This window comes from Chiloscyllium plagiosum, unplaced genomic scaffold (assembly GCF_037043375.1).
Source record: "Chiloscyllium plagiosum isolate Xiang-an unplaced genomic scaffold, Cpla_swu_hap1 HiC_scaffold_14, whole genome shotgun sequence".
Taxonomy (NCBI): domain Eukaryota; kingdom Metazoa; phylum Chordata; class Chondrichthyes; order Orectolobiformes; family Hemiscylliidae; genus Chiloscyllium; species Chiloscyllium plagiosum.
Window position 1 is genome coordinate 2,760,341 of NW_028270152.1, and position 14,930 is coordinate 2,775,270.

The 14,930-nt window shown below is 43.2% G+C and overlaps 1 protein-coding gene across 1 annotated transcript in view; it reads right to left on the minus strand.

Annotated features, from left to right (window-relative positions):
- Positions 1 to 1,037: 1,037 nt before the first annotated feature.
- usp19 (ubiquitin specific peptidase 19) overlaps positions 1,038 to 14,930 on the minus strand; it is a 149,784-nt gene continuing 135,891 nt past the window's right edge. Inside the window, exon 23 of the mRNA XM_087994568.1 lies at positions 1,038 to 2,549. Coding sequence (XP_087850694.1) covers positions 2,316 to 2,549 — 234 coding nt within the window. The 3' untranslated portion in view covers positions 1,038 to 2,315. The remainder of the gene's footprint in view (positions 2,550 to 14,930) is intronic.

Genomic DNA, 14,930 nt, shown 5'->3' on the forward strand with positions numbered 1-14,930 from the left:
AAGGTGGGAGCCTTGAAGGGAGCTTTGGATAAAATTTCAATTTTCAAAAGATGGGATTTGCTTTTATGCAAAACATAACTGCTTGCAGAACAAAGGCCAAAAACAAAACCCACTCCACTATTCTCACCCAAAAGACCATTCAATTCATACATCCTCTCATTACCACCATCCTCCACTTCAGAAACAGGATTTGCCTCATCAAGCATATTATTCCAGAGATGAGTCCAGTGGTTCTCACAGACGCTGATGAGCACCATGAAACTCCTGGCACAGCTCCTCCTTCATTACTTACCACCTTAACATGCAATCGACACAAAAACAATTCTCCATTGCTTTTTTTTTTTAAGGTTCAGGATATCATGCTGCACACATCCAAGGTCTTTTTTTCTATATGCATAAAGTGGATTTGGAGAGAGATTCTAAAATCAAAAAGAGGTACAACTGCAAACAGGGTGATGCAGATGTTCTTGCCACAACTGAGTGTGCATCCATGTACTTGATAATCCATAATATGCACAATGGCAGCAGAACCGTCATCACATATATTTGTTCACATCACCTTTAAAAACCCATTTCAGCAGCATCTTCACCTCAGAATGGCATCAACAATACAAAAGCACCAAGACAAATCAATCCTCGTTTCTACGGGCTACAATTCAAGGACCCAGAGAAGAGGGAGAGGGAAGGAAGGTGTGGTGTGGGGGAGGAAGGGGCGGAGAATAAATTAGTTTTATGAGTTGGGGGTTGTACAGATTTTTTTTGTGTCCAAAGTGCCAGGCATCTTGCTGCGACATGCAGTTTATACACAGTCCCCATGATCAGACCAATCATCAGTCTACTTCTTCCACGTTTCCATAGGCTGGAGTGCAGTGGTCCGCAGGACGTGTGAACAAGTCAGACACCGAGTCCGGACTCAGCTGGGGAGCTTCTTCGGGCTCCTGCTCTGCTCCCCGTGCTGCCTGACTAGAAGCCTGCAAATATATCGATGCCAAGATTTAGGACAAAAAAAAAGTCGAGAGTGTTGTGCAACTCAAAAATCGGCTGAAAAAGTACAATAAAAATTTATTATATTTCTTTTTTTAAAACTACACCAGCAAATTTTGCAAACCATACTTAAAATCTCAAGCTGATGTATTCAAGTGTCAGTATGATAAAATGAATCTTCAAGTACTCAAAATTGCAAATGAGCTTAAATTCTCCAGCTTTACATCTCAAATATTAACATTACAATGTTTTCAATTTTAAAAGAAATGTACAATCTGTGGTGGGGAATCCCTTCATCACTTCCACCTTTAGTGACAAAATAATACATTCAGCCTTTGCGAAATCATCTCAGGTACAATCTTAGAAAAATTTTTATAAAGCAACATCACATGAACAAACACAGGATTTATAATCCTAATCAAGTCTTAGATTTGCAACATTGTAAAGATAAAGTCAACAAATTTCAATTGTGAAGGGTAATATGGAATTATATGGGTGATGCTAACTTGCTACACAGAAACATTGTACAATAAAATTGCATTTTCTCATTCTGACTTTTAAAATGTTTGGCCTCTTCATTTTAAGATTATTTTTCTCCCTGCCCATTGTCCTGGTTTGGAGAGAGAGTGAGGTACAGAAAGACATACGGATACCACTTGCATGACTTCTTGCTGCCAGTAATAGCTTGAAGCCAACTCGAGTCATCTGTCTCTGTAACATTCCTCCCTTTCCAGAAATTAAACTGGTTTGGTAGTTTCAGCTACACAAGAGAGATTTGGATCACCTCATACTTGCATCATAGTATCTCTGCAGCAGAAACAAACCAGCTTGCTGACTACGTTTGTCATATTTCCAAAATCAAAATGGTGCATTGCTTTTGAGGGCTTATTTTTAAGAATTAACTGGAAATTCTTCATAAATAAATAATTTATAATTAAAGAGACACTAAGATCAAACAACAGTCAGAGGTCCAAGACTACCAGTATTAAACTTTTATTTTTCATTTGTTAAGAGTGAAAATGAAAGTAGGTTTAACGAGCAATAAAAAAAGTTATCACTACCTGGAACTATTCAGTTTTAAATAGCCCATAGATGGAACATACAATTTGAGATTTATCCCTTGCTTTATTGCTTTTAAAAAATTAATAATTTGTCAGATATGCTCCAAAGTATGGAGTACTTTCAGGGCAAGTTTGTCACATTCTACAAAAGGAAATGGTTACACCATGGGGAATCATTTTGGGCAGTAATGAAGGACTGGTGTTGCGATTAGCTGTTGGTCAGCTGTGTACACTAACAGTTCTGTCCTCTGCTGTTGTCTTCCGCGTGCCCTAGATGATCAGAGGGTACAGGACATTTACAAAGAGAGCTAGTATTGCAGCTAAAGTGCTGAGAACAAAATAGCGGATGCAGTCTTGGTCTGAGTAGTCTGTAAGCTGAGTTCCTGAGAAATCCTCGTGGATCCGAGACTGCAGAGGCCTAAGTCCCTGATTATGCCTGCCTGGTGTGCGTGGTCCCTCTTCCCCAGTCTCTTCTGCCTCCAGCTCCTGCCATATTAGAGAAGCCTGCGATTTGTGGAAACGCCCATCAGCTTCTCGCAAAAGAACAATGCAATACAGGCCTTCTCTAACTCAAGCTCCTGATAAAATGCAAAACTGCCTTTGGTGCAGTAATCTAGAGATGTGCAAGAGGTTCTGGGACAATAAGAGTAGAACAAAACAATAGGTTGAATACTTGTATTTTAGGAAAAGCTGGTAAAAATGTCTGTAGATTTGTGAAATGATAGTGATGCATGCAAATGAGCAGATGGCAATACATGTGGAGCTGGCTCCATTTTTGTGGTGTGTTTGCAATAGATATGTGCAGTGTGTACGGCAATAGGAAGGGTCTGAGGTTGGACAATTCACAATTACATTGTAGGCTTGAGTATTCGTGTGTGTTAGCTTTGACAGAGATTAGGTGAAAATAGGAAGAGAAAATAATGGCTTCCTAAAAGAATAGTTTTGAAATAGCCCATACTAAATGGATGGGAATGTTTTGAACCAGGGAGTCCATGTAAGTTGCTACCCCAGAACATTTTGCACATTCCAAGTTGCAATTGATGAACTCGGAGCAAGTATTTGGACTAAGTTTGAGATAAACACACTTGAGAATAGTTTCTTGTAATGAAGAAAACAAATAAAGCATTCCAGGTTAATGCTGCAAATTTACTTTGTAACAGTTGGGTTTAGACTCTCCCCACCACAACCCACACAAATTTGAACAGTTTAAAAAGCAGCACTATTCTCAAGTTAGCTTGTCTAAGTTATCACATGAGACAATGCATCTAAACAGAGAAACAGAACGGTGCAAACACAACAGGAAAGATACATTCAACAATCACTGCAATTAAGTTAATGTGAACTATATAGTATATAAAAACATTAAACACATGCTTTAATGGGCCATTGAATGATCTTGCGCTTGCCTGCTAATCTCAGAGGTAAATTAAGAAGAGTGATCAAAGGGGGAGACATCTCTGTTCTCCTTGAATATAACACCCTATCTTCCAAAACCATACACTGTTCATTCTCTAGACAGTGACTTGCCAGGTGCCAGAAGGAAATGACTACCTATGCAACATTGCCCAAATCAGGATGCTTGTGGGAATGGCCTGTCCTCTTTCTATTCTGTATTTCTCATCTGCATTCATAAAGGAAAGGGATAATGTGATATAGAATCCAAGAGGGGCAATGTGAATCCTTGAAAGTGGATAAGTTGTCAGAGCCAAATGGACTGGCCCTAGGATGTTGGGGATGGTCAGGGAGAAATCAAAGCAGCTCTTGGCATTATTTTCAAATCTTCGCTAGACACAGGTGAGGTGTTGGAGGACTGGAGGAATGCAAATGTAATTCCGTTATTTAAAAAGAAAATTAGCCTTACTTCTGTGGTGTGAAATTGTTAGAATCAATCCTGAGGATCAGAAAACAGCATGCACTAGTCAGAAAGAGTCAGCATGGTTTTATTAAGAGAAGATCATGCCTTAAAAATTTGATTGGATTCTTTGAGGAAATGAGGAGGAGGATTGATGTGGATAGTGCAGTGTATGCTGTCTACATGGATTTTAGTAAGGCATTTGACAATGTCCCACATTCAAAATATAAAAGCCATGGGATACAGGGGAACGTGTTGAATTGAAGCCAGAGTTGGCTTAGTAACAGGAAACAAAGGGTAACGGTTGATGCCTGCCCTCGAAAATGGAATGCTATTGCAGAAGTGTTCTGCAGGGCTTGGTGTTGGGATCCCTGCTATCGGGGATCCAGTAACAGTTTACCAACAGTGGATGATTGCTATTGGAGATGTGGCCAATGGTGGATAAAGGAAGATGGAGGTAGGTTAACATATTAGGTGTTCCTTTAGAAGTCTGATGAAGTTTCTTAACTTCTTTTTAAAAGGAAGTTGAAAGACTGACCTCTTGTAGGATTTTGTGTTATCATTTTTTTTGGTTCAACATTCAAGTAGCCTCCCCCCAGGGCGTGTGATGAAGCATTTCACACGTACCCTCACAGAGATTGGAGCAGAAATAGCAGACAGCTGGAGCACTGCTGGCAGTGAAACTAATGAAACAGGTCAAAGGGAAGCAGGAATCATGGGTTGGATGTAGTGGTGTCGGATGGGATGGGTGACTGAGTTATGAAAAGCAAGATCATTTTTGAAAACAATCTTAGGATGTGAACATGGAATTTCCCAGGAAAAACCAAGACAATTTAACTTTTTCTCTTAAAAAAACCAACACAAAGGGGACAATGGCACACATTATCACAGAACAGGATCATACAGTCTTCACTAAACTAGCCAGCAAGATCTCATTGGTCTAGGGGTATGATGCTCACTTACGACTTTGTACATTGTAGACATGAGAGAGGTCCTGGGTTCAAATCCTGGCCGAGCCCTCATTTCTTGGGGCAGCACAGTACCTCACAGCACTAGGGACTCGGGTTCAATTTGACCCTTGGGTGACTGTGTTAAATTTGCACATTCTCCCAGTGTCTGCATGGGCGCTCAGGTTTCCTCCCACAGTCCAAAGGTGTGCAGGTGGGGTGGATTAACCATGGAAAACGCAGGAAATAGATAGAGTAGAGGAGTGGGTGTGGGTTGGAGGCCCTTCGGAGGATCAGTGTGAACTCGATGGGCTGAATGGCCTGCTTCCACACTAAGAATTCTATGATCCATGCCTTTCCCACCTGCACATGAATTAGCAGCAGCTTTGAAGAACCAGAGGTAATATAATGGAGTTATTCCCGGTACAGGGGCAGAAATTGGGCTTTAATATTGAAAGCACGAATGTGAAATCTCAACAGTTTGTGGCCATTGCTGGGAGAAAATATTGCAAACTTTGTATATCCCAGGCTACTCATGCTTTAAAGAGAAAACCAAACCGCGTGAGAACAGGTCCCAGGTTCACAGGAAAGCTAGGGCATGGGTGTAGTTGATTCTTGTGTGACAAGGCACCCAAAGCTTAGGGTTAAGGGGAGGCGTTGGGCTAATGGTACTAATGCTAGACTATTATTCCAGAAACCCAGCTAACCTTCTGGGGAGATACCTGTTTGAATTCTGCCACTGCAGGTTTTGAAATTTTAATTCAATAAAAAAAGGAAGCCAGGAATTAAAAGTCTATTGACGATCATGAAGCCATTGTCAATTGGTGGAAAACCTCATCTGGTTCACTCATGTCTTTCAGGGAAGGAAACTGCTATCCTTGTGTGGACTGGTCTATATGTGACTGCAGACACAGAGCAACACGACTGGATCTTAATTGTTTTCTGACAATTAGGGCTGGGCAAGAAATGGCAGCTTAGCCCACATCCCCTGAATGAATTTTTTAAAAATTCCACCAACCCCAAGTCTGTGGCACAGCCCACAAAACCTGTTCGTTTTTGGGGAGTAGCAGGATGGTACAAAGATGTCTTGTCCCTCCCACTCAGATTCCAATGAAATTCACAGACTAGAACTAGTTAAGTATCATGGAAATTAAAATTAACAGAAAAAAGGTGCAGATACAGAGAATCTCAAACAAAAACACAATACCTTATGAAAGGCAATAGACCGGAAATATTAATTTTGTTTCTCTCTCCAAAGATGCTGAGACATCAATTGAGTATTTTCTGACTTTATTCCTGGAAGGTATTACTGTTGTGTGGCCCAACTGTTAATCACTGACTGAAGAAAATGCACAGTAGTAGACAGAATTAGAATGTTATAGAGGAGATTTGGGCTTTTTCCTGAAACGTCGATTCTCCTGCTCCTTGGATGCTGCCTGACCTGCTGCGTTTTTCCAGCACCACACTCAGTTACCACCTCCATATGTTGCATTGTAAAAACAGGAACAGCCTGTTAGCTTTCCAAAGCAAGACTACATTAGTTGATGTCCATTCAAACATTTGTTTTGGGTGATGTGGACAACAATATCTTCCAGATTTCCTGAAGTCAATTCCACAACTAAAAATTTCTGAACCCAAGACCAGAAGATTTTAATGAAATGTTCTGAAGTGTCACCAGACACAAAATGTTAACTCTGCTTTCTCCCCACAGATACTGACAGACATGCTGAGCTTCTCCAACAATTTCTATTTTGTATCAGAAGACTTTTATTGGGCAAAGAATGTACAGCAATGGAGACTACAGATCAGTTAAGTGAATGGCAGAACAGGTTCAAGGAGCTGAATGCTTCGAACATACCATAGCAGGATTTCACCAGGAATCCTCTAAGTTTGTGGAGCAGGATAACTTCTTTCCTTTTTGGGGAGGACCTCAGGATTGAAGGTCACTTGGTTTCACTCTGCCTTTGGAGATAGAAGATCTGCAGATTCTGCCACACAAGGGCTGGTGGTGCTCAGAGGGTCGACTATTCGAATTATTGGGACGTTTCTGCACTTTTAGATTCTCAACTTTACCTCTGCAGATCACCACAGAATCCCCACAGTTCAGGAAGTGCCATTCAGCCCAGTGAGTCTGCACTGACCCTCCAAAGAGCAGCCAGACACCTATATTATCCTTATAACCCTGCACCTACCATGGCTAATCTACCTAGTGTGCACATCCCTGGACACTATGGGGCAATTTCGCACGGCCAATCCACCTACGCTGGACATCTTTGGATTGTGGGAGGAAATTGGAGCACTAGGCAGAAAGGGGGAGAATGTGCAAACTCACCCAAGGATGGAATTGAACCTGGGTCCCTGGCGCTGTGACACAGCAGTGCTAACCACTGAGCCACCGTGCCAAGCTTAAGGTGGACAAAGGCTGTTAATGTCACAGGCACCAATCTGATTGAATCATCTCCATTTTGGTTACAGGACATTGTTAAAACATTACACAATTATCCCCCTAATGTTAGAGATCTTATAGCACAGATACAACTCATTAGTGACTGCGGACTGAAGAAGTCTGCCAATACTTCCCAATTCCTGGTCCACTGCCTTGAGGGTTACAGCAATTAAGTGCACATCTGAGTTTTTTTTAAAATGCAGAGAAGGCTTCTGCCTCTAGTATTCTTTCGGGCAGTATGTTCCAGATGCCTATCATCCTTTAGGTGGAAGGATCGCTCAATTCCCCTATGATCCTTCAAGCAATTACATTAAGTCTCTGCCTTAGTTATTGACCCCACTGAGAGAAATAGTTGTCTACTACCCACCCTAACCTCAGGCCATCAATTTTAAATAAATCTCCCCTTGGCCTCCCCTTTCTAAAGAAATCAGTACCAACCTAACCAATCTCTCTTCATAACAAATTCTCTACCCCGGACACATCGTCACAAATCTCTGCTGTAATCTCTTTAGTGGAGTCATGTCTTTTCTACAATTTCCTGAACAGGCCTGTATTTAAATTTTAAAAAATTGGATGTGGGCATCACTGGCTGAGTGAATATTTATTGCCTGCCCCTAGTTGCCCTGGAGGTGGGGGTGAGCTGCCTTCTTGAACCACTGCAGTCCATTTGGTGCCAAGGCCCCCACTATGCCACTGGTGCGGGAGTTCCAGAATTTTGGCCCAGCAACATTGACTGATGATGTATTTTCAAGTCAGGTTGGTGAGTGTTTTGGAGGGAGACTTGAAGATGGTGGTGTTCCCATGTATCTGCTGCCCTTGTCTTTCTAGATGATAGAGGGTGTGGGTTTGGAAGTTGCCAGGAAGCCTTGGTGAATTTCTAAAGTACACCTTGTAGCTGGTACACAATGCTGCTACTGAGCATTGATGACTGAAGGAGTGGATGCTTGCATCCAGCAACTGCTTTGTCCTGGATGGTGTCAAGCTTCTTGAGTGTTGGTGGAGCTGCCCCATCCAGGCAAATGGGGAGCAAGCCACTGAATTCCTGCCTTATATAGTGGACAGGCTTTGGGGAGTCAGGTGGTGAGTTACTCACTGTAGGATTCCTAACCAGTTTTACCTGCTCTCATAGCCAGTATGGCTAGTTAATTTCTGGTCATGGCATACAATATTCTAGTTGAGACTGAACTACTGAATGTTCCAATTCTTAGCATGATCTCCCATGTCTTAAATACTATGCCACAGCCAAGAAAAGAAAATATTCCAAGTATTAACAGTCTTGTCTACTTGCCCTGCAACCTTCTGGAATCTGTGGACATGCACTCCAGGGACCCCCTGCCCCTCTACATGTTTCAGTATCGAACCATTCTCTTCTCCTGCTTACCTCTCAGCTGTATGGGTTTAAGGTAATTTGCAATTGTGCTGTCCCCGAGTAATTCATGAATAACTTCTTACAAATGCAATGGTGCACAACTCCAATCTGTCACACTTAATGCCCATAACGGAATAAGAAATGTTTGACAAATGTTGCTTTGTAGTTACAGTACCCCGAACCCCACCACCAGAATAAAAATCTATCTTTGCTCTCACTGTTGAAATCAAAAGTCATAGAGTCAGAGTCAGAGATGTACAGCACAGAAACTGACCCTTCGGTCCAACCCGTTCATGCCGAACAGATATCCCAACCCAATCTAGTCCCACCTGCCAGCACCTGGCCCATATCCCTCCAAACCCTTCCTATTCATATACCCATCCAAATGCCTTTTAAAATGTTGTAATTGTACCAGCCTCCACCACTTCCTCTGGCAGCTCATTCCATACACGTACCACCCTCGGTGTGAAAAAGTTGCCCCTTAGGTCTCTTTTATTCTTTCCCCCCCTCGCCCTAAACCTATGCCCTCTAGCTTTGGACTCCCCCCCCCACCCCAGGGAAATGACTGTCTATTTATCCTATCCATGCCGCTCAGGACTTTATAAACCTGTATAAGGTCACCCCTCAGTCTCCGACGCTCCAGGGAAAACAGCCTGAGCATATTCAACCCCTCCCTACAGCTCAAATCCTCCAACTCTGGCAACATCCTTGTAAATCTTTTCAGAATCCTTTCAAGTTTGACAACATCTTTCCGATAGGAAGGAGACCAGAATTGCACGTAATTTTCCAACAGTGGCCTAACCAATGTCCTGCACAGCCACAACATGACCTCCCAACTCCTGTACTCAATACTCTGACCAATAAAGGAAAGCATACCAAATGCTTTCTTCACTGTCCTATCTACCTGCGATTCTATTTTCAAGAAGCTATGAAGCTGCACTCCGAGGTCTCTTTGTTCAGCAACACTCCCTAGGACCTTACCATTAAGTGTATATGTCCTGCTAAGATTGGCTTTCCCAAAATGCATCACCTCACATTTATCTAAACTAAGCTCCATCTGCCACGTCTCAGCCCACTGGCCCATCTAATCAAGATCCTGTTGTAATTTGAGGTAACCTTCTTCGCTGTCCACTAAACCTCCAATTTTGGTGTCATCTGCAAACTTACTAACGATACCTCTTATGCTCACATCCAAATCATTTATATAAATGATGAAAAGTAGTGGACCCATTACCGATCCTTGTGGCACTCCACTGGTCACAGGCCTCCAGTCTGAAAAACAACCCTCCACCACCACCCTCTGTCTTCTACCTTTGAGCCAGTTCTGTATCTAAATGGCTAGTTCTCCCTGTATTCCATGAGATAGAACATAGAACATAGAAAAATACAGCGCAGTACAGGCCCTTTGGCCCTCGATGTTGCGCCCATCCAAGCCCACCTAACCTACACTAGCCCACTATCCTCCATATGCCTATCCATTGCCCGTTTAAATGCCCATAATGAGGGAGAGTCCACCACTGCTACTGGCAGGGCATTCCATGAACTCACGACTCGCTGAGTAAAGAACCTACCCCTAACATCTGTCCTATATCTACCACCCCTTAATTTAAAGCTATGCCCCCTCGTAATAGCTGACTCCATACGTGGAAAAAGGTTCTCATGGTCAACCCTATCTAAACCCCTAATCATCTTGTACACCTCTATCAAGTCACCCTTAAACCTTCTTTTCTCCAATGAAAACAGCCCCAAGTGCCTCAGCCTTTCCTCATACGATCTTTCTACCATACCAGGCAACATCCTGGTAAACCTCCTCTGCACCCATTCCAGTGCCTCCACATCCTTCCTATAGTATGGCGACCAAAACTGCACACAATACTCCAGATGCGGCCGCATCAGAGTCTTATACAACTGCAACATGACCTCAGGACTCTGGAACTCAATTCCTCTACCAATAAAAGCCAGTACGCCATATGCCTTCTTCACCGCACTATTTACCTGGGTGGCAACTTTCAAAGATCTGTGTACATGGACACCAAGATCCCTCTGCTCATTCACACTACCAAGTATCCGACCATTAGCCCAGTACCCAGTCTTTTTGTTACTCTTACCAAAGTGAATCACCTCACACTTACCTACATTGAACTCCATTTGCCACCTTTCTGCCCAGCTCTGCAAATTATCTATATCCCACTGTAACCTGACACATCCTTCCTCACTGTCAATAACTCCACCGACTTTCGTATCATCCGCAAACTTGCTCACCCAACCTTCTAGTCCCTCCTCCAGATCATTTATAAAAATGACAAACAGCACTGGTCCCAAAACAGTTCCTTGCGGAACACCGCTAGTAACTGCACTCCAAGATGAACCTTTACCATCAACTACTACCCTCTGTCTTCTTCCAGCCAGCCAATTCCTAATCCAAACCTCCAACTCACCCTCAATGCCATACCTCCATATTTTTTGCAGTAACCTACCATGGGGAACCTTATCAAACGCCTTACTAAAATCCATATACACCACATCTACCGCTTTACCCTTGTCTACCTCCTTAGTCACCTTCTCAAAGAATTCAATAAGGTTTGTGAGGCACGGCCTGCCCTTCACAAAACCATGCTGACTAACCTTGATCACATTATTCCTATCCAGATGTTCATAAATCCTATCCCTTACAATTCTCTCTAAGACTTTGCCCACAACAGAAGTGAGACTTACCGGCCTATAGTTACTAGGGTTATCCCTACTCCCCTTCTTGAACAAGGGAACCACATTTGCCATCCTCCAGTCTACTGGCACTATTCCTGTAGACAACGAGGACATAAAAATCAAGGCCAATGGCTCTGCAATCTCCTCCCTTGCTTCCTAGAGAATCCTAGGATAAATGCCATCAGGCCCAGGGGACTTATCTATTTTCACCCTTTCCAGAATTTCCAACACCTCTTCCCTACATACCTCAAAGCCATCCATTCTAATTAATTGTGACTCAATATTCACATCGGCAACAATGTCCTGTTCCTGAGTGAATACTGACGGAAAGTATTCATTCAGTGTCTCCCCAATCTCTTAAGCCTCCACACGCAACTTCCCACTAATATCCTTGACTGGACCTATTCCTACCCTAGTCATTCTTTTATTCTTGACATACCTATAGAAAGCCTTAGGGTTTCCCTAATCCTACCAACTAAGGACTTTTCATGTCCCCTCCTTGCTGCTCTTAGCTCTCTCTTCAGATCCTTCCTGGCTACCTTATAACTCTCAATCGCCCCAACTGAACCTTCACGCCTCATCTTTACATAGGCCGCCCTCTTCCATATAACAGGGGATTCCAATTTCTTATTAAACCACGGCTCCCTCACACGACCCTTTCCTCCCTGCCTGACAGGTACATACTTATCAAGGACACTCAATAGTTGCTCCTTGAACAAGCTCCACATATCAATTGTGCCCATGCCTTGAAGCCTACTTTTCCAAGCCACGCATCCTAGGTCGTGCCTCACCGCATCATAATTTCCCTGCCCCCAACTATAACTCTTGCCCTGCAGTGCACACTTATCCCTCGCCATCACTAGAGTAAAAGTCACCGAATTGTGGTCACTGTCCCTAAAGTGCTCACCTACCTCCAATTCTAACACCTGGCCTGGTTCGTTACCCAGAACCAAATCCAGTATGGCCTCACCTCTTGTTGGCCTGTCTACATATTGTGTCAGGAAACCCTCCTGCACACATTGGACAAACACTGACCCATCTAACGAACTCGAGCTATAGCTTTCCCAGTCAATATCTGGAAAGTTAAAGTCCCCCATAACAACCACCCTATTACTTTCACTCTTCTCCTGAATCATCCTCGCAATCCTTTCTTCTACATCTCTAGGACTATTAGGAGGCCTGTAGAAAACTCCTAACAGGGTGACCTCACCTTTCCTATCCCTAACCTCAGCTCAAACTACCTCAGATGGCGAGTCTTCATCCATCGTCCTTTCCACCGCTGTAATACTATCTTTGACAAGCAATGCCACACCTCCCCTCTTTTACCCCCACCTCTGACCCTACTAAAACATTTAAACCCTGGAACCTGCAACAGCCAATCCTGTCTCTGTTCTACCCATGTCTCCGTAATAGCCACAACATCGAAATCCCAGGTACCAACCCATGCTGCAAGTTCACCTATCTTATTTGGTATACTTCTTGCATTGAAGTATACACACTTCAAGCCACTTTCCTGTTTACAGGCACCCTCCTTTGAGATTGATGCCATGTTCCTAACCTCCCTACACTCCAGGCCCTGCACCCTAAAGCTACAGTCTAGGTTCCCATGCCCCTGCAGAGTTAGTTTAAACCCCCCCCCCCCCAAGAGCACTCGTAAACCTCCCCCCAAGGATACTGGTGCCCCTCAGGTTCAGGTGTAGACCATCCTATTTATAGAGGTCCCACCTTCCCCAGAAAGAACCCCAGTTATCCAGATACCGGAATCCCTCCCTCCTGCACCATCCCTGTAGCCACGCATTTAACTGTTCCCTCTCCCTATTCCTCGACTCTCTATCACGTGGCACTGGTAACAAACCAGAGACAACAACTCTGTTTGTTCTAACTCGGAGCTTCCAACCTAGCTCCCTGAAAGCCTGCCTAACCTTGCTAACCAGTCTCCCATGGGGAACCTTGTTGAATGTCTTACTGAAGTCCATATAGATCACGTCCACCGCTCTGCCCTCATCAATCTTCTTTGCTACTTCTTCAAAAAATTCAATCAAGTTAGTGAGACATGATTTCCCACGCACAAAGCCATGCTGACTATCCCTAATCAGTTCTTGCCTTTGCAAATACATGTAAATCCTGTCCCTCAGGACTCCCCCCCAACAACTTGCCCACCACTGATGTTAGGCTCACCGGTCTATAGTTCCCTGGTTGTCCTCACCACCCTTCTTAAACAGTGACACCATGTTAGCCATCCCCCAGTCTTCAGGTACCTTATCTGTGACTACCGATGATATCTCACTAAGAGGCCCAGAAATCACTTCCTAGAGTTTCCCTAGCTTCCCAGAGTTAGTCTGTGCAGTTTATTTCTTGAATTAAATTTCCCAGCACCTCCTCACAACTTCAGTCTCCCCTGCCCCCCCAAGAACCCACAAACTCCACTCAACTATCATGTCACTGAAACCTGAACTCCTCTTCTAATTTTCATATCTAAGAGTTTTGCTGCACTATAGGTCCTGGAACCTTCAGTCATTCTAAAATAATGCAATCAAAACAATCCCTTCACAGGCTAGTATGAGAATGGAAATGATACAAAGCTGAGGTGGAATAGCAAGTTATAATCAGCAGAATAATTTCAGAATAAGACAAAGATCCCTTGCACAACTGGGAGGCAGCCAAGTTCTTTGAATTTTAAGGTCAAGATCATTTCAAGGCTTTATCTTGGAGTATTCCTTCAAAGTAACAAGTGGTGAACCCAAGGATTGGGAGAAAGGACCATGGAAATGAAACAATTTCTCACTGAAAGTAAAGCAGATTTGTAGACAATGTTGGTTCAGTTTCCACACACAAAACATACTTTATTAATTGTGTCAACCTTGCAAAATTGACTTCTGGTTTTATATTAATCGCATACATTCTAGATTACACACTAGTCCAGATTAGTTGATGGATTAAGCACAACACCACAGGATATACAAAGGAAACAGTATTAACATAATGCCTATTTGACTGCCAAAATCCCTAAAATCAAACTGGAAAGATTTTAGCCATGCAAGGTTGCTTCAAAGCAGTAATAAAAAGCATGATGATTTAGACAAATAATACAGAGCCGTAGATGCAAGTTTGCTGATGAGAATTAGGTGGCACACTAGGTGATGAAGACAAGAGCAAAAAGTTACAAGGGAGCAGCAGAACTGTGACAGAGGGAGTTCAATCCATTTTAGGTCCAAGAAATATCAGTATTTCTAAATTAAGAGGTGAGGAACCCAGGATAAGCAGAGATGCGGAGGTCCCAACACAGAAATAATCAAAAACAAATCAATTAAAGGGTTCAAAAAACAGAAATTGCTGGGAAAGTTCAGTGGGTCTAGCAGCATCTGTGGAGAGAGATCAGAGTTAAAGTTTGGGCTCAGAATGACACAAAGAGCCCTTGAGTCATAGAGATGTACAGCATGGAAACAGACCCTTCAGTCCAACTCATCCATGCCAACCAGATATCCCAACCCAATCTAGTCCCAACTGCCAGCACCCGGCCTATATATCCCTCCAAACCCTTCCTATTCATACACCCATCCAAATG